The 19,809-nt window shown below is 40.3% G+C and overlaps 1 protein-coding gene across 1 annotated transcript in view; it reads left to right on the forward strand.

The window, feature by feature from the left end:
• The window catches only part of Gab2 (GRB2 associated binding protein 2), a 170,090-nt gene that overhangs the window by 115,449 nt on the left and 34,832 nt on the right, over nt 1-19,809 (forward strand). Inside the window, exon 2 of the mRNA XM_074082195.1 lies at nt 591-891. Within this exon, the coding sequence (XP_073938296.1) occupies nt 591-891 (301 nt within the window). The remainder of the gene's footprint in view (nt 1-590; nt 892-19,809) is intronic.

Here is a 19,809-nt window from a genome sequence, read left to right on the forward strand (position 1 = left end):
ATGGAGTGTAGCTCCTTGGGGTCTAAAGAATAGTGATAATAATCAAATCTTTGGTGCTTGTAGTGCTCTGGATTCGTTTCCATAATATTAATTAAAAAAAAAAAACTATGGAGTAGGTGGGGTAGATGGTGATGGTAGTGATGGTGATTCTCATTTGTAGATAAGGCATGGTCCAAAGAAGTAAAGGATTTAGTTGAGAATCATGCAGTGAGTCTGTGGAAAAGCAGGGCCTCAACCCAAAGGGCTCAATTGTATATAATCTTTTCACCACTTTGGTATCTCTCATAGATTACTCAGTCTTGTTGAAGAGATGGAATGTAGATGATGGCGTGGTTCAAGTGGTAGAGTGCCTGCCTAGCAAGCATGAGTCACTGAGTTCAAACCCCACTGCCACCAAAAAATAAAGAGAGAAAAAGATAAAATCATCCTCCATTTTTGAAACTCTGGGAAAATCTGAAAGACATAGGCTATGAGCAGTCTATGAGTCCAGTAGTCCCTGTCCTTAACCTATGATATCTGAGGGCCTGTTAAAAGCTTTGAAATAACTAATGAAATGCTTCCTTCTCTTTGCTCCTTCCCTGGTGGTTTAGGCCTGGAAGAAACGCTGGTTTATCCTGCGGAGTGGCCGGATGAGTGGTGACCCAGATGTTCTGGAATACTACAAGAATGATCATTCCAAAAAACCTCTGAGAATCATCAACCTGAATTTCTGTGAGCAGGTGGATGCAGGCCTGACCTTCAACAAGAAGGAGTTGCAGGATAGTTTTGTGTTTGATATCAAGACCAGTGAGCGCACCTTTTACCTGGTGGCTGAGACAGAGGAAGACATGAATAAGTGGGTCCAGAGCATCTGCCAGATCTGTGGATTCAATCAGGCTGAGGAGAGCACAGGTATGAGAACAAACATAGCCCTTTTCTAGAGGGGCTTCAGTGACACTCTCAGATCCTTGCTCCAACTAGGCATTCCTCCTTAACATGAATAATAGGCAAAAGATGAGATTTGAAGGAGTTTGGCCTATTATAGAGACCCTTGGTGGTAATGACGGTCAAATGGGAAACCAAGATACATTTGGGTTGTGATGCAGGTAAAGATCATTTATGATGTTTTTCAAGTCCCTTGACACCACTGCCATTCCTCTGCCTTCAGCCTTTCTCCCATTGCCTTTGCTCTCCTAGGTACCTTGGGCCCTGTTACCTGTCAGCTCTGCCATAGGGAAAATTACACTTGATCCTGCATCTGGTCCATCTGTCTGCCCTAGCCCATCCATTTCAGACCACCCTGAACAGTTTGCTTGCTTACTTGTTTGTTTAGTGTTTTTTCTGATTATTGATATATAATCCTGTGTTTCTTTATATTCACTTGGGAGGGGTAAGTGAGAGAATAGAAATACTAGTTTTGTGTTTGGGGTCTGATAACCTTCATGAAAAAATACCTTAACTTTTTAAAACAAGTATTAAATTGCAAAAATGCCTCTTGGCATTTGTTTGGGCTCATCTCCAGCTCTCTGGGATGGTTGAAGAGCAGGTTTCTCTGAGGCAAGCAGATAATCTGTATCAGCAATTCTCAGAATGAAGGAGGAGCGTTTAAAAAACATTGGTGCTGAGCACCCACGCCAGATGACTTAACTAAGGATCTCTGAGTGGTGGACCTAAGCAGTGGTGTCTTTTAGGTATTTTGTTTTTGGTTTTTTGTGGTTCTGGAGCTTGAACCCAGGGCTTGACACATACTAGACAAATGCTCCACCACTGAGCTACACTGTCAGCCCAGCAGTAGTGTCTTTTAAAAGCTTCGTGCTGAGTAGTAAGGAGGGTCTAGGGCTCAGTAACCATTTCCTGTAAATATTTTATGCTTTGAAGGCCAGATATAGTCTGTTTCATATTCCTGTTTTTGTAAACATTTTTACTATCTTTAAAATAAAAACCATGCTTAGCTCATCAGCATCACCTGGGAGTTATTAGAAATGCAAATTCTTGGGCCTTACTCCAAACAAACTGAATCAGAACCTCTGGAAGTAAGTCCCAGCAGTCTGTTTTGTTTAAAAAAAAAAAAAAAAGCCTCCAGGTTTATTCTGATGCATGGCTAAGTCTAAGAACCACTTGTCAAAACTCAGGATGGGGTTTGAGGATGAGCAGCAGCCACCTCTACTGGAAGCTGGTTACAAAGGCAAAGTCTGGGCCTCTGCCTGCACTTACAATATTGGAATATGCATAGTTTAAATTCTTCTTGTTTTGAAATGATTTTAGACTGTCAGAAGGATTGTGAATGTAGTACCACAAATTCCCATGGACCATCCACTGAGCTTTCACTAATGTTAACATTCTTACTTATTATGGCATAATTATCAATAGTATGCAGTTAACATTGGCACAGTCCTATTAGCTAAACTCAGACTGTTTGAATTTCACCTGTTTTTCAATAATGACCTTATTCTGTTCAAGATCCAATCCAGGTCAGCACATTAGATTTAGTGTTACGTTGGAATCTCCAGTCTATGACAGCTTGGTTTTTCTTACTGTTAACAACCTTGACCCTTCTAAAGCATACTGGTTAGATATTTTCTAGAACATCCCCCAGTGTGGCTTTGTCTGATGTTTTCTTGTAGTTCAGTTGAGGTTGTCTGTTTTGGAAATTACCACAGAGGTGATATGCTTTTCTTAGCACATTGTCTCATTAGGTTTGTGGTGTCATATGTCTTACTACTGGTCACATTAACCTTGAGCACTTGATGAAGGTGGAACCTGCCAGGTTTTTTAGCTGAAAAGTTAGCAACTTTTCATCTGAGAGATACTTTGGAAAATACTTAAATGATACACAAATATCTTTTTCTCCTTACATTTTTCCCATTATCATTAGCATTCTTCAGTGGGTCATATTTACAGCAGTTATTACTGTGATGTTCTTTTTTTAATTTTACAAGCTTTATTTACCAGTACAACATCTGTAAGTGGAGCCTCTTGATAGAATGCAACAAATATGTTCATGTGGATAATGCATATGATAAATTTCTTATCAAAAAGCAGCTTGTTCATTTACAAAGCTGTAAGTCAACTAAGATCACCACCTGCTGAATCAGTAGCAGATAATGTTTGTAGTGTCTCAGATATTAATATGAATGATACCTTGAAAAAAACTTGTAAGCGCAAAACCAAAAATTACCATTTTCTCTACAAAATAAATGTAGTTTATACAGATCTGGAAGTAATTCGGGAGTTCAAATTCTTCATTGTGAAAGCAAATAGAGAAAGACTCAAAAGTGGTCTTTTTTTTCCCCTTAAGTAAACTATAAGTAGGTGGTAATTCAAGTTCATAATTAGTAAACCACTGGAAAACTAATCACATTCATTCGTGTACTATAACCTTGGAGACAGGCATGCTGATGTCACTGAGCTGGCAAGAATCAGCATTGTACTCGTTTATTTTACAGTTCCAAACTATTACTATGTGAGTTTGATATGTTAACAATTTAAATATTTAAATATGCTAAATCTCAACCATCTGTTAGCAGTGGAAACCAAAACACTTCATTGCTTAAAGTATACAAAATAGGCACTATTTCATTGGTGATCAAAAACAGTGACCACTCATATCAAATAATTAAATTTAAAACATTGTGCCTGTTTTCTGAGAAAAATGAAACTAATACTGAGAATTCACTATTTTGTTTTATAATTTCTGGGAGTTAAACAAAAGCCAGGAGTAGAAATACATGACTGTCAATAGTGTCTTTGGATAGTTACAGTACATGTATAATTAGTGATGGCTTTGTTTAGGAAACTGAAAAAGTGCTCATACAATAAACAATACTCTTCTCTTGACTGCCTTAAATCAACAGAATGCAAGTGTGTTCTGTGGACATGTTAGAGAAAATAGAAATTTTGAGAAAGGAGTGGTTCTAAAAGCATTTCCTTGGAGGCAGCAGAGATATAATATGGTCTGATAACTTTAATTCCTACAACCAAACTTCCACTTTAGACATAGTTAGATGTTGCCCAATTATTTTCAATATTCCATGGTCTACTGTAGTCTTTTGGCCTCCTGTACAGCTGCTCTGTGCTGTCCTCCATTGAGTTAGACCTCTAGTTCATAAGTAGCCATCATATGCCTGTGTTTTGGAATCTGTCTCACCAGGTGAATTGTTAGACCACAGCAAAGTGACCCATGACCTTCTTGAGCAATCAAAAACAATATTTGAAAAAAATCTATATCTTATTCCCTTTCTGCACAGTCTTGTTCTTTCAACTCCACGTGGATATGCTATAGTTAGCATAAGTTTTTGAGGTGGTGACAGCTAGCATCATTCCTAGAATGTCTGATTCTTCTTTCACACTCTTTATCATTTTCTATCACAGAAGAAATCTCATATTCCAGTAGTGTTTGCTTTTTACTTTCATAAGTAAGAAAATGGGTAACAGTCTCTGATATGTCAGCATATGAAGCAGGCATTCCCCTTTCAAATCCTCTAAGACCATCTGTCTGATATACTTACAACATATCCAGAAGTGCCCATGTGTTTTCCCCACAGTTCCTTGTGTCCAGCTGAAACCAAGTCTTTATAAGCCAGTGCAGCTGGTTGCTATTAAAATGAGGCTTAAAAGTTAGTCCACTTTTCCTCAGGAAGTAGCCTATGGATGGGGAGTAAGAATTATATGATCTTACTCCTTTCTCTGGAGAAATGGACTGTAAATGCCTGCCATTGCAGCTGAAATCATAAGTGCCTAGGTAAAACCAGGGTCAAATACACCATTCAACTTTTCCTTGTAGCGAAATACATTATTCACGAAAGGATCATGTCTCCAGAATTGTGGCTCAATCCTCTAAGCAAGTAACAAAGTCCTCCTTTTTCTAATACCACCTCTAGGCCATAGAGGTCCAGAAGACACTACTTGGTTGACACTGGCTCCAGCTGTGGTGTTCTGCTGAGTTCAGAGATAGAAAGCATCACAGAAAATGACTGCAGCCATGTTTTCAAAACTTCCAACAGACATGTCATGACAAGTCCCACTGTGTTCCACCGCACCCCTGGCAAACAGATGCACAAGCGTACCTGTCTGCCTCGTTTCCATATCCCTTATGTCATCCAGGCTCTGAGGCCTGATGTGGAGCCAGCTGTCCAGTTTGATCCCAGATGGAAACTCACATGTCCCAGAGACAGTAATGAGAACCGAGAGGGACTTCAGCTACAGTAACTGGTGCGGGCCTCCCAAGATAGTCCAGCCACACCACCTTACCGTGGTGTCCTAATGTGGTTTTCTGTTTCCTTCAGAATCATTTCATCAAGGTTTTATACACATTAAAATTTGGGCCAGGTATGGTGGTACATGCATGTAATCTCAGCCATTCAGGATGTAGAGGTAGAGTGGCTGTAGTCCAAGGCCGGCCCAGGAAAAAACATGAGAGCCTATCTGAAAAAAACAAACCAAAAAAACAGAGGACTGTGAGTGTGGCCCACATGGTAGAGCATTTGCTTAGCAAGTGCACAGCCCTAACTTCAATCTCCAGTAAACTCGCCCCCCCACTCCCCAAAAAATTGAAAATCGATTAACAAACCTACTGGCTCATCAGATTCACCTGGAAATTTTCTTTTAACTTGTTGGTGCTGATTGAATAAATGTGGCTTAGGACTGAGAAATCAATAGTTCTAAAAAAAGAACTCACCCACAGAATGGAAGAAAACACTTTGAAATTTTACATTTGATAATGGGCCTAGAATTCAGAATATATAAAGAACTCTTACAACTCAACAAGACATCCAATTTAAAAAGGTTGGGAAAGGGCAGTTAAAACTTGGATAATGGACTCCAAAACAGCTAGGTGGAAGTAATGAATTCTAGTTTTCTACACGCCATGAGGTGACTACAGTTCATAATAACCTTTGTTACACATTTTATAGATAACTAGAAAAGAGAGGCTCCAAACATAAAGTAATAACGATAAGGGGATGAAGACTTTACCTCAATTTGATGAACACTTTGTGTACATATATGGAAATATCAAGCAACACCCCATAAATATATATAATTATCATAAATTAATCAAAAATTTAAAAATGTTTACGGAGATTAAAATGCTAACTACTTTGATTTAATCATCATACATTGTATGCAAGTATCTGATTATTACACTGTTCCTCATAAATATCTACCCTTAAAGTAACAATTTCAACCCCTTGTTCCTTCCTATTATTGCTTATACTCTCTCTACAACAAAATTAGAGATAAGGGCAAAATAGTTTCTGCTGGGTATTGAGGGGGGGAGCGGGAGGGGGTGGAGTGGGTGGTAAGGGAGAGGGTGGGGGCAGGGGGGAGAAATAAACCAAGCCTTGTATGCACATATGAATAATAAAAGAAAAATGAAAAAAAAAAAAAGTAACAATTTCAAGAATTCTTTTTAAAAGTCCTAAAAAACAAAAATATGTAAACGGGCAAAGGATCTCAATCATTGTTTCTTTAGAGAACATACATGACTAGCCATAAGCACATGAAAAGACACTAGTGTCATTTACCTTCAGGGAATGCAGATTAAAACCACCATGGTACACTGCTCATCTCCACTGGGATGACTCCGAATAAGATGGATGATAATAATGAGTGCTGGCAAAGGCGTGGACAAGGACATCACCCATGTGTCCCACCTTTGCTGTGCTCATAAGAATGTAAAATGGTACACTGCAGAAAACAGAGTGGCAGTTTTTTAAAAAGTTCAACATAGGGGTAACCATATGACCCAGCAATTATTCTAGGCATATACCTAAGAGAAAAAAAAAAACGCACATTCACATACAGACTTAGCAGTGTTCACAGTAACATTATTTACGATAGTCCAAAAGTGGAAACAACCCAAATGCCCATCAGTAAGTAAAATGTGGTATATACATATAATGGAATATTACTCTGCCACAATATGATATGAGGTATCAATGCATACTATAACGTGGATGAGCCTTCAAGACGTACTAAGTAAGAGAAGGCACCAGGAACCAAGTCCAGAGTCTCTATGGAGAGTGTGGAGTGACTGCTAAAAGGATTCTTTTAGACTAATAAAAACATTCTGGAATTAGTGATAATAGATAATTTTATGGGTATACTAATAATCATGTATTTTTAAGAATGGTGAAAGTTATGGTATGTGAATAGTATCTCAGTTTTGAAAAAAATAAGTTCCTTAGGTGATTTTGACAACCTTCCATTTGAGAAATCCCTGGACCATGGACGTACAACCTGTGCAGTCATACAGGACCATGTGCTTAGAAAGGACTGTGCCTAGGTTATCCTTCTACTACTGTCACTGTCTCGAAGTTCTTGATAATGTTTGAACAAAGAGTTCTGCATTTTCATTTTATACTGGGCTTCACAAATTATGGACTAGATGTCCTGCCCCAGGAATTCTGTGATTTTTATCTTCCTTGGAGAACGATCATGAACCCACTTACTCTTAAGATCTTTGGTGTAATCTTTGCTTCCTGTGTAGCATTTCCTGTTTTCCCCAGATCTTTGTCATTTATGGGCTTCGTGGATTTTATTTTTCACTTTTTTTTTGTTGTTGTTCCTAATGAAGAATAATATGTGCTTCTTTAAAAAAATAAAGGGGAGGGGGAGAAAATAAGAAAGGAACAAAGGGAAAAAAATTTCACAACCCAACCAGTCTCACAGCTTTTATAAATATGGGAAATGAGCCCAAGAAGTAGCTCCATTTTTAGGAAATAGTTTGACTGGGAAAACAAATGGCTTTTTTTTTTTTTTTAACAGTACTGGGGCTTGAACTCAGGGCCTTCACCTTGAGCCACTCCACCAGCCCTGTTTTTGTGATGGGTTTTTCAAGATAGCATCTCACAAATTTTCCCAGGGCTGGCTTTGAACCTCGATCCTCCTGATCTCTGCCTCCTGAATAGCTAGAATTACAGGCATGAGCCACCAGTACCTGGCTCCAAATTGCTTTTAATTGCATTATTTCCTTGTGAGATTAGAGGTACTCCTACCAAGAAAAAACATATTCTTGAGATGTAGCAAAAATTATTCTTGGTGCAAATATCTTTTTTTTAAAAAAAAAATACATATTTAACTATGTGTGGTGGCTCATAGCTGTAAACCTAGCTACTAGGGAGATTGGGTGTGGTGGCTCATGCTGGTCATCCCAGCTATGGGGGAAGCATAAAATAGGAGGATGGCAGTCCAGGGCAGCCCGAGCATAAAAGTGCAACTCTATTCTGAAGCAAAAAGGGCTGGTAGAGTGGTAGAATACCTTCCTAGCAAGTGCATGGCCCTAAGTTCAAACCCCAGGACTGAAAAAAATTCACGTATTTAAAAGACCCTATCCAGGGGCTGCTTAAACAGTGGAGTGCCTGCTTAAAAAGTGCAAAGTCTTGAGTTCAAATCTTAGTACTGCCCCCAAAACATATCTTTTCTAAAAGATATTATCTGAATCCTTACCATACAGAATTTAAGTAAAATGAAAATCTCTAGGGTTGCTTTCTTTAGCTGGAAAGTAAGTTTGTTCATGCACATGTTCAGCAAACGTTTATTGAGCACTTATTTTGTGCCAGTCCTCATCATAACCAGTAAAGCTGCACCCTGTCCATTGCTCAGACAGCCTGGTAAGAGGACAGAAATGTAGCCACATGGTCATAGAGAAGCCATAACAGGCATCACCCTGCATAGAGGCATCAGCTTACACACCATCAAGTCAGGGAGGGAGAAGGAGAAGGGGTTAGGAGGTGTTAAGAGGGTGGCAGATATGTGAGTGTTTTGTCAGCAGCTTTGTCTATTATTTTTTTAGATGTCTAGTGGTTTAAATATAAGAGCAAGGCCTTAGTTGTGTGTGATAGAGGTTTATGTTTCTTCGTAAGATCTTTTTGAAGAAGACATTAGTCTTTCTTCCTTCTCACAGGAGAATCTGGTCTCTTACAAGATCCACTCACATAATAGGTTATGGTTTTTTAGTAGCTTTGTTAAAAGCAGATTGTATCTGTAATACCCTCAGGTAAGGAACTGGAGCTTCATCACCCAACCAATGCTTCCTTAGCTGAGAGCTGGAGTCTGAGGAGAAGCAGGAAGCTAACATTTGACTACCTGCTTTTACTCCAAAGCCTATTTTATTTAACCCCTTTATCAACATCCTGCTGGGGCCTGTTGAGAACAGCCTGGTCACCTGAGTCTGAGCATTGGTACCTGCCTTAGTGCCCTAAACTGGCACCTAACCCTCAGCAGCCATAGAAAGAAATAATCGTGCCACACCCTGAATACCCACTCTAGCAAAGTAGAGGCTGTAAATAAACCCCCACGAAAATTCAGTCATCCTTGAGGTAGCGATAATTTCAGCCCAAGGTCACACAACTAGAAAATGACACAGCAAGGATTCTAGTCTAAACCAGGTCTGACTTTGTATAACATGCCTTTTCTTCCTGAGCTCATGGAATATGAACATCTGCCAGTCCCAAATCCAGATAGTTATACCCCTGTGGACACTCTGTAAGAGACTGGAAGGAATTCCTAATCCTTCTACTAGGGGTCCAGCCACTGGCTCAGGTTTCCCTCCTTGCCACCCCAGATTGCTCACCTGTGGGCTGGACTACTCTTCATTTAGTAATTTCCAGGGCTTCTATCCAGTCATGAGGTTCTACTAGTATGTCTGTAGGCCAGGGGTGAGGATGCCTAGCTCAAAGCACTACTCTAGAACCATGTGAACAAGTCCCTTGCTCAGAGTCTCAGGAATAAGATGCTTACTGTTCTTCTACAGCCCAGTGCTTCTGTAGGGGCATCAGGACAGACTACAGGCCTAATGGCAGCTTCAAGCTGCATATTTCCCTAAGGACAATGCACATTGTATTCCGTGTCAAGGTGTCCCCTGAAGCTGTTCAGTCTAGCATCCCTGCTTGCTGCTTAGTTCTTCATATGGGGAGCTTCCTGCAAGCAGATACTCCTTTTTCCTTTGTTTTCTTTCTTTCTTTTACTTAAGTATTGTGATAGGATCCATCGAAAACTTCTGTTTTTCACTTTTGGCTGGAAAAGTTTTGTGGCAGATGGAGTTTATCTTTTTTTCAACTTTCTTACCACCCCCAGATTCTTCTTTCTACTGCCACCCTCCAGTTCCTCACATATTCCAGCCAAAAATGTCTCCATATAAAACCTGCAGAATCAAGACCAGACCCGGAGTGAAACTGAGTCTGAATAGCAACATAAGGTTAGAGGAGACACCAGCCTCCTGACAGAGAATTCTTTCCAAAAGGAACACAGGGATGATGCTCCAGGAGGAAAAGTGACTCCAAGAACAGAGATCATATGGACCCTGTTTGTGTGTGTGTGTGTGTGAGTGTGTGTGTGTGTGTCTGTGAGTGTGTGAGTGTGTGTGTGAGTGTGTGTGTGTCTGTGAGTGTGGAGTGTGTGTGTGTGTGAGTGTGTGTGTGTCTGTGAGTGTGGAGTGTGTGAGTGTGTGTGTGTGTGTCTGTGAGTGTGTGTGAGTGTGTGTGTGTGTCTGTGAGTGTGGAGTGTGTGTGAGTGTGTGTGTGAGTGTGGAGTGTGTGTGAGTGAGTGTGTGTGTGAGTGTGAGTGTGTGTGTGTGTGAGTGTGTGTGTGTGTGTGTGAGTGTGGAGTGTGATGTATATGTACACACAAACAAAAGTAGGAACCCTGCCTCCCTCTGGGAAACAAAACAGCCTTTAGAATTCAGTGTATGGAAGCAGAGAACTGCTCTGAGCTGTGTTTATGAGCAGGCAGGTCCAAGTCCTCACATTTGTGGCCCAGTCGTGGGCAGCTGTCACTGGCCAGATGTACCATGCACAAAAAGAACCAGCTCTCAGCAGAGAGCTTTAATGAATTATTCATGTGCTCAAGAGTCATCCACTGTTAGGAAAGCCCTCATCGTTTTGAATCCTCAAAGCTGAGGACTTCTGCTTCCCTTTTATCCCCTCCCTCCTTCATTTATTCAGTAGCTATTGCAGGACCTACATGGTCATGATTACATGGATGCTGACAGACAAGCTAGCTGTCTTTTTATTTTCTGTATGATGGTGAAGAAGTAACTTTACCTCGTTGAGGTTTTATAATCTATAAAACAGAGATAATGCCCCTCACAGAGTTGTTGGGAGTTTACACAGGTAAAGCCAGGAAAATGTGCAGGTACATAGTGTGAACAGTAGCTGCTTTTGCACTGTTTTCCCTGTGGTGGTTATAGTAATAAAGATTGTTTTATATCTATAGGATAAGGTGAACAGATTATGATTTAAATATCTGGCAGTTTAGTGACCTCTACAGTCTACAAACCATTCTGCATACTCCTTTGAGTATAAAGAAAAAAAATGAGATAGATATGGGCTGTTGGCATTACTCACGTTGTAGAAGAAGGACACATCCAGAGCAGGGCTGCTGGATCTATATTCCATTCTAGGGCTGCATGTGGTATCTCCACATTTGTTCTTTTTTTTTTTTTCCATCTTTTTTTTCCTTTATTCATTTATTCATATGTGCATACATTGTTGGGGCCATTTCTTCCCCCTGCCCCCCACCCCTTTTCTCTCCCCCCTCCAGCCCCCTGCACATTTGTTCTAACACAAAAAATAGCCAGCAAGAAGGAAGAGCAGCAAAACATTTATAAATCACAAAGATCTGATTATTTTGAAAGTAAGATGCCATTATCCATTGATGTTAATCTCTTGACAGCTAAATTAACAAGATGTCTTATAATAGCCAACAAACCAACATGAATGTGCGCTCAGGGGGTTTAACCAAAGCCCTGTTGTGCAACTCTCCAAAGATTTGAAATAAGAACAGAGCCTCCCCCATATCCTCTCCACTAAGTCACTTTTCCCTTATTCTTGAACTCTTTGGCAAGAATTTCATAGTAGTTGTATGCGTAATTCTATGAGATGAAGAATTCCCAGAGTCTCAATGAACTGTTCTTCATTTCTTCCCCACTTTTTCTATACTAAAAAGTTGTTGAGGATATCCCCTGGAAATATTTCATAAATATTTAAACTTCTAGCAATCTTTGCTTTTCCCAGCCAACTCCCCAGTACCATATTTCAAGTTCTGGGTCTCATCTGGGGTCCTATGATAGATACCCATAGGAATGCCTTTGGAGAAATCTTCAGCATCCATTGGGAGAATGTTACTGAAGGTCTTCAGATAGCTCCTGCTTCTCTGGAGAGGAAAAGTGGTGCTTTCAAGGTCAGGAGCCCTTACTTTGCTGGACTTCTGACAGCAGGGAGGCTGTGGCAGAGCTGACCATTCCATTCAGATGTCTTTTGATGACCTTGGTCCTTCCCTCATGACAAAAGTGAATGGGACAGCTTGGAATAGAATAGGGCAGAAAGGCAAGAAACATTTCTCAGAGACCTCACCCTTCTCTGTTCTCATCCCTGGGAGGTCCTTTTCCTCCCTGTTCCCTCCCTACTTTTTGTTTTTTAACTGAGATCAGACTCTCAACTCTCTGGGGACCCTTGTTGGAAGTTGCGAGCAAGTGTGGGAGGTAAGAGGCAGCATTTCTCCAGGCTGAGACCCATCTCTTGAAGAGCAAAGTACATACAGAGTTGAGACTGACCCAGGCCCCAGCCCAGAGGCGGAGGCTGCTGTCTGAATCACCCACCCTTTTTTTCCAGTGAGACAATGAGGAAAAATAAACATCCAGACCAGTTTCTAGCCAGATCCGAAGTCCTCATGCCTTACCAAAAAAAAAAAAAAAAAAGTTATTCTAAGTAATCCTGAATTAGCAGACCTTCCTCCTGAATCTTTTGCTTGTTTTTTTTTATTATTTACAGCTGGGTCTAGTCACCTCCAGAGCAGACCTTGAGTTGGAACAAGAATGCCATAAAATTCCCAAAGACCTTCTGTATTGTCCTGGAACAGGCCCTAGCCCTGACCTTCAGGGAAGTCCAGACTGGAGGAGGAAAAAGAGACAGGGAGAAACCTGACCCTCCTCTCTTACTTCTAAGCCTTGATCCTTCTTCCTGCTCTGCCTTGTATACCAGACACTCCTCCTCACCTCCCCAGCCAGCTAGCATAGATTAAGTCTAGTGTTACCTGCCAAAACCCACACTGTTAGAGATGGGAGTGTCTCATTCCCAAATCCTCAGCACCAGCAGCTTTGGATGGCCTCCCAACCATCTCTTGAGATATACTCCTCCCTTTGGAAGTGGGGGATGGGGTGCAATAAATGAAGGAAAGCCATACATTATTGTTGACTTGGTCTCAGAACAGATTCCAAAGTCTATTCTAATTTTGGACTAGAGGTAGAATGAGAATTTTATATTTAACAATAAGGTCACCTTGGACTTCTGTAGGTCTTGATTATATATGTAATTAAAAATCCAGTTACAGATAGCTATACATAGGATTCTGATTCTACAGAATCAGAAGATATGGTCATCTCTCTCGACCATCTGAAGTAGGAATCAAAGTCCCAGTTTTAAATTTGAGCTTTGTTACTAATTCAGTGTACAGATCTCATTTTCTTCCATAGTAAACCAGGAGTGGTTTTCAAACCTCATTTTAAGCATTGCTTTTTAACCCACTCTTAAATGGAACACAATATATGAAATGGGTGATAGGTGCTATAAATACTTCAGGGAGAGGGTCAAATGCTACAAGCTGGAGCTGGACCCAAATGCTCACACCCCTCTTTTTCTCCCGTGCTTGCCTGGGAAAGCTGGTACACAATATGAAAATACTGACATTTTTCAAACAGGGACCTTCAAACCAAGGCTGAGCTATGAAAATTTTCATTAGTCCATAAAAAATGAAAAACATCAATAGAAAATGTAGTGAGTTTACATAAGGCTAAGTGTAGTCACATTTTAAACTTCCCTTTCTTCAGAGAATGTGTGTGTGAATGTATGTGACAAGTTCTTTTCTCTGCGTGTGAAATGGCAGGCCTAGTAAATTATGGCTTTTCTTTATTTGACATTATGAACGATTGGCTGTCCTATATGACCATTTCTGAAAGTGCACAAATGAAAAAGGAGGCAGTGTTTTAACCCATCTATAAAACAGGAGCATCCGGAAACCGTGATCTGGTAGTGATCACCTGGTATCCAGCCTCTGCTTCTGCACTCATGCCTCAGGCCTCTGAACACAAAGTTGAGCCCACCCTGCATCCCAGCATTCCGTCAGTGCTCTGGAATTCTTTGTCCCTTTGTTTTAGTTCTGGCTCTGCTCCTATGTCTAGCTAAGGTAAGCCCCGGGATTTTGCCTTACTTTCCTGTCCCTCAGTCTTTGCCCTGTTAACCTGCCTATAGTCTCAAATCCCACTTTGGACTGGACCCTGTCTTGCTTTTATTTAGATCCAAGTCTTCCCAGATATGAAGCCAGTGACTGGAGCCCTACCGCCCACTGGAAGTCTTCTGGGTTACCAGTGGTTGTCTGCCTGAATTTCTGAAGAAAACCCACTTCTTCTTCCCTCAAACCTGCTTCCTCCTACTCTTGGACTCTGCTGCCCACATTTTTAGGTGATGCCCCAGCTTGTGTTCTGTGCTCATGCACTCAGCCCACACCATAAAGTACCAGCCCCATTAGTGAACTCCTGAGCCTTTCTCTGGTCTCCAGCTTAGGTTCTCTCTGCTAAACTTGTTTTGAAACTCTTCATAGTGACTCTCTGCCGCCTCCATTTTCAGCAAGAGTTACCTGATTTTAGCTGAACCACAGCTGACTCTGTGCCAAGATGTATCTACCAGATTTTTTTTTTTAATTAAGATTAACCTCTTGTGTGAAATTTTTAATTTTAATTTCTGAATTTAGCTTCATTATCAAGTCCCCATCTGGCCAGTAATAGAAATAGAAATTTTAATCAATTCAGAGTGAGCATGGTCAATAAAGGATTTTCTCAATTAACTCAAGCTTCTCTTGCTTTCTCTCAGGGGTGGCATTAAAGTTTCCAGGTGCTTTAGGGAACTGGCAACAGTTTGCTGAGCTGGAGTTTGGGGATGGGGGAGGAGATAGATGTGTGAACAACAAAGTGCAAATATGTCTCTTTGTTCTTTCTGTCTGTCTTTCTATGTCTACCATATTAGTAGAGACCCAGTAAATAGTAGTTGCCCAGTAAATAGGCATTCAAATAATTCATTTGAATTATTTAGTTACAGTGTTTGACTGTAACTTTGTCAATAGTTACACAAATTTTATTTTAAAGCTTCCAATTTATTTCTAAATATTTTTATTTTAAGAAATTCACTGTTGCCAGGAATCCTAGCTACTCAGGAGGCAGAAATCAGAAGGATCTTGGTTCAAAGCCAGCCCCAGGCAAATAGTTCTCGAGACCTTATCTCAAAAAAAACCCATCACACACACACACAAAAAAAAAGGCTAGCAAAGTGGTAAGAATTCCTGTCTAGCAAATGTGAGGCCCTGAGCTCAAACCCCAGTGTTGAGAAAAAAAAAAAAAAAAATCAAAGAAGAAAGAAAGAAATTCACTGTTGGGGAGGGGTGGGGTTTGAAAAGAAGTACCAAAAATTTCTAACTTTACTCACAGAAGTTAGAGACTGAGATACCTGAAATTCTAAATATTGAAACAATGGCATAAAGTACTTTAGAAAAGAGAGAAGAACAAAACTCAAAATGAATGACATACTACTAGGCTAAAGAGATAGGATTATGCTAAAGACCTGTATTTTATTTTATGTATGTACAGTTTACTGTTTGCTTTTATTTGCCACCTCCTCACCTTTTTTTCTGGATGAGATCAGTGAACACATTTCTTCATGGCTGGTGAATCATATTAGCCAAAACACCCAGCCAAGATAAAAGGAAATAGATTGCATAGTATGAGAAACTTCTAGAATATGAGATCTTGAAGGGTGTTTAGTTCCAAACTCCTGAAATGACAATATATCCAGAGATTAAGAAAGGGGAAGCTAACTCATTCAAGATCATACGGCTAACTTGCAAGGCTAGAATTAAAACCCAGGGTTCTTGACCTTCATTCGGTATTCCAAATGATGTCAGTGGTGAAACTGTCTTGCATTTGTACAATAAGGTCATATGATCTACAAAATAGTCCTGTGTGTGTGTATTTGTGTATGTATGTGTGTGTGTGTAGATTGTGTGTTTGTGTGTTACTGGGGATTGAGCCTTACACATAGAAGGCAAATTCTCTACCACTGAGCTACATCTCCAGTCCTTAGAGGGCCAATTTAATAGATAGGGTCTTAGGATCATATAAACACAAGAAACCACAACATTGATGGGTTCAATCTTAACATGGTCTCAGGTGAGTTAGTTTACTTTTCTACCTCAACTTCTGCATCAGTAAAATCAAAACAAAACATTTTTCACAAAATTATTATGAAGATTAAATAAGAATCCATTTCAAGCTGGGCACCAGTGGCTCATGCCTACTTGGGAGGCTGAGATCAGGAGGATCATAGTTCAAGGACAGCTTCAGCAAATAGTTGAAAGACCTAATCTTCAAAATAACCAGAGCAAAATGGACTGGACTGGGAGGTGTAGCTCAAGTGGCAGAGCACCTGCTTTGTAAGCACAAAGCCCTGAGTTCAAATCCCAGTCTCACCAAAAAAAAGTACATTTCAAGAATATATCATAGTGATTTATACACAATAAGCACATAATAAATATCTATATGACTAGTAAATTGTTGCTGTTTTCTCTACATCCCTTTGGGAGCCGTGTTTCTTTATTTTTGAGATGGGGTCTCCATATGTTGCCCAAGCTGCTCTCAAGCTCCTATACTCAAGTAATCCTTCCATCTTAGCCTCCCAAGTGTCTGGGGCTACAGCTCACAACAGCCCTTTGAATACCATACTACTTCTAAAACTAAGATAGCCTAAATAGCCATATCTCTGTTTTTCCCAAACTCAAAAACATTGTTACAAAATAAACCCTGGTGACTGCCAGATTTGAGGTGCACTATACTTAAGTTGAGGTGCTCAAAAAGAAAGATGTCTCTTTTTAAAATTTGTTTTATGTTTTCAGAGTGCTGAGGGTCTAACCCAGGTCTCAAGAATGCTAGGCAAGTCCTGTACCACTTAGCTACACCCCCAGCCCAAAGATGTCTCTTTAAATGCACTATTACTACTAATAAAAGCTAATAGTTTCAGTTTATTGTGTAGCAGGCAGAGTATTGTAAGCGTCTTTCAGAGCTTAACTCATATAACCTTACGAGGTAGGTGTCTTCTGTCTCTCCATTTTACATATAAGGAAACTGAGACACAGAGATGTTCACTTATTTTCCCTAGTTCACACAGCTAGTAAGTAAAGGAGCTGCAGTTGAAACCCAGATAGTTTGACCCCAGAATCCATGCTGTCAACTATGAGGCCATTCCCTGAAATTCTAGATATAGGTCCTTGCCTCAAACTGTCATGGGGCCTGCAGAGCTTCTGCCTGCTCACAGGGACTGGAGAAGACACATTGCAGTCTCTATTCTTTTGTGATGGCTATCTCTGGCAGCTCTCCCTCCATTCCTTAAGAGGGTGTCTCAGAGAGCTCTTACTGCCCGTGATTTCAACTTAAGCTGGCTTTTGCCATTGACCTAAGCCATAGCTTCAGTTTCCTTTGAGTCTAGTACAGATAATTTCATGTCCCCTAAAGTCCACATCATTATAAACAGAGATGAGTGGTCAGCTGAGGGACTTGCCCATTGGTGTGTGAGAGGCAATCATTTGTTCCTCAAGCACGGTTTTGGATATTTGGTGTGTTAGTTTGGTTCTCTGAGAAGCAGACATCAAGAAGAGTTTAGATATGCCAAAAGATTTACTGGGTGAAACGACTGTAAGGAGTAAAGGAAGAGCCCAAGGAGACAACACCTTGAGAATGGGTTGAAGCTCTGACCCCTGTGAGGGAAAGAAGGCAGGAAGGAGAATTGGACTGCAGCACAAGGCTAAGACAAGCTCTGTAGGGTCTTCTGTTAAAGAAGCCCCATGTCTCATAGAAGCAGACTGTGTTAGTATTGCAGCTCACAAGTGTAGCCTCCAAGTGAGCATGGGGAGCTGAGAAGTTGCAGAGGACTGGCAGCAGGGACTGCCCATCAGTTACCAGGAGATCTGAGAGGCATGTTTTCATGGCGATCACACTGAGGCATCAATGGTGAACAGGACATGTAGGTTCAGACTCTTAAAGGAGCTTATAGTCAAAGGAAAAGAGCCAGATCAAAAACAAGATAAAATGTCTAAATAATAGAAATAAGTGCTTTTGTGAAAATAAGACTGGCAATATGATAAGGAGTGGCTGGAAAGCTATTTAGGTCAGGTGGGTGGGGAAGTATTATGGTCACGTGAGAATAGTTGTGTTTTTAATTCTACTGGATATCTGTGTAGTCCTTTGTGATTTATGAAACATATGCTTCTCATCTCCCCTCTCTGCCTCACTGGGTAATACATAATGAGCCCTCAACTTGGTGTGAAAAATGACATGGTGTGCATCCTGGCTTGGACACTTCCTAATAGCTCTATAACACAGAGTAACATCATTTCTGAAGCTCAGTCTGTGTTACATAGATTTGCAAAGATCACTGCTTTGCCAACTTTTTATGTTTTTTGGAAATGACAGAAGTTGTTAAAAACAGCATGAAATTGAAAAATACATTTTTAAACAATTCCTTTTACAAAACCACAAAAGTAAAATGTTTAGAAACGAATTTAACAACAAAAGCATACCAGATCTTTATACAGAAAATAACATTACTGGGAGAGGTTAAAGAAGACAGATTAAGTGGAGCAAAGATACACCATGTTGGGCAGGAGACTTGGTATTGTTTATATTTCACTTCTCCCCACATCGATCTGTAAACTCAGTCCAATCTCTGCCACAATCCCAGCAGGCTTCATGTGTGTGAGTGTGTGAGTTGACATCAAAGCAAATTAGAAAGTACTATATACATATATGAAACCATTACATTTTTATCAAAAGAACATGTCAATAATAATTCAGACCTTTCAGTTTTAAAAAAGTCATGGACTTTTTAAATAAAAGTACTAATGGGCTGTCCAAACTGGCTTTTCTTGACATTTCCTCTCTTGATTACTTCAAATCATAAATTTGAGGTTTATTGGTTTGGGTTTCAGCTGACTTTTGTATCCTTAGTAGTGAACTTAAATTAGATACTAATATTTTGAGAAAGAATATGATTGTATAAAACAGAATGAGATCTTCCAGTCTAGTAGTTAGCAGACTTTTTCTATAAAAGGACAGACAGTAGGTATTTTAGGCTTTGCCATTTGTGTGTTCTCTGTTGGAAGTACTTAGCTTTGCTGTTGTAATGTGTAGGCAGTCATAAACAATAGTAAACAAATAAGTATAGTTTGTTCTGGTAAAACTTTATCAAAAATGACCAGATTTAACTTAATAGGCCTTAGTTTGCTGACCCCTGTTCTAGTCTGATCACATGTCTTGGCAGGCCACCTTACTACAAATGATCTTAGTGTGTTGGCCCTCCCAAAGGTGTTAAAAAGACATCTCTTCTTTTGGACTCCTGTGGGAAAAAACCTAGAGATGCTGAGGCATCAAGAGGCAAGACTGGAAAATGAGTGGGAAGCTAGGATAAAGGCAGGAGGTTGTTGTGGCTGCAGAACTAGAGGCAGTGGTTGAAGAAGAGCTGCCAGCTGCAAGCTGAGTCCTGCTAGGCTCTCCACCTCCGCAGCCCTCAACTCACCACACAAAGGCCAGCTGATCCTGGAACAAATCCTGGCTCTGGACAAACTCTGAAGGTTTGGGAATTCAAGATCTCATCTCACACCAGCTTCCTCCCACATGGAGTGCTGAAGGAGAGATGCCATTTGTGGAGCACCTGCGTGCAGGGATCATGGCATTTCTTAGTCCCAGAAAACTCTATAGACGTTTGCAAAGTTTACAGATTAGGACTGTTGGACTCA

Source organism: Castor canadensis, chromosome 1 (genome assembly GCF_047511655.1).
Source record: "Castor canadensis chromosome 1, mCasCan1.hap1v2, whole genome shotgun sequence".
Lineage (NCBI taxonomy): Eukaryota > Metazoa > Chordata > Mammalia > Rodentia > Castoridae > Castor > Castor canadensis.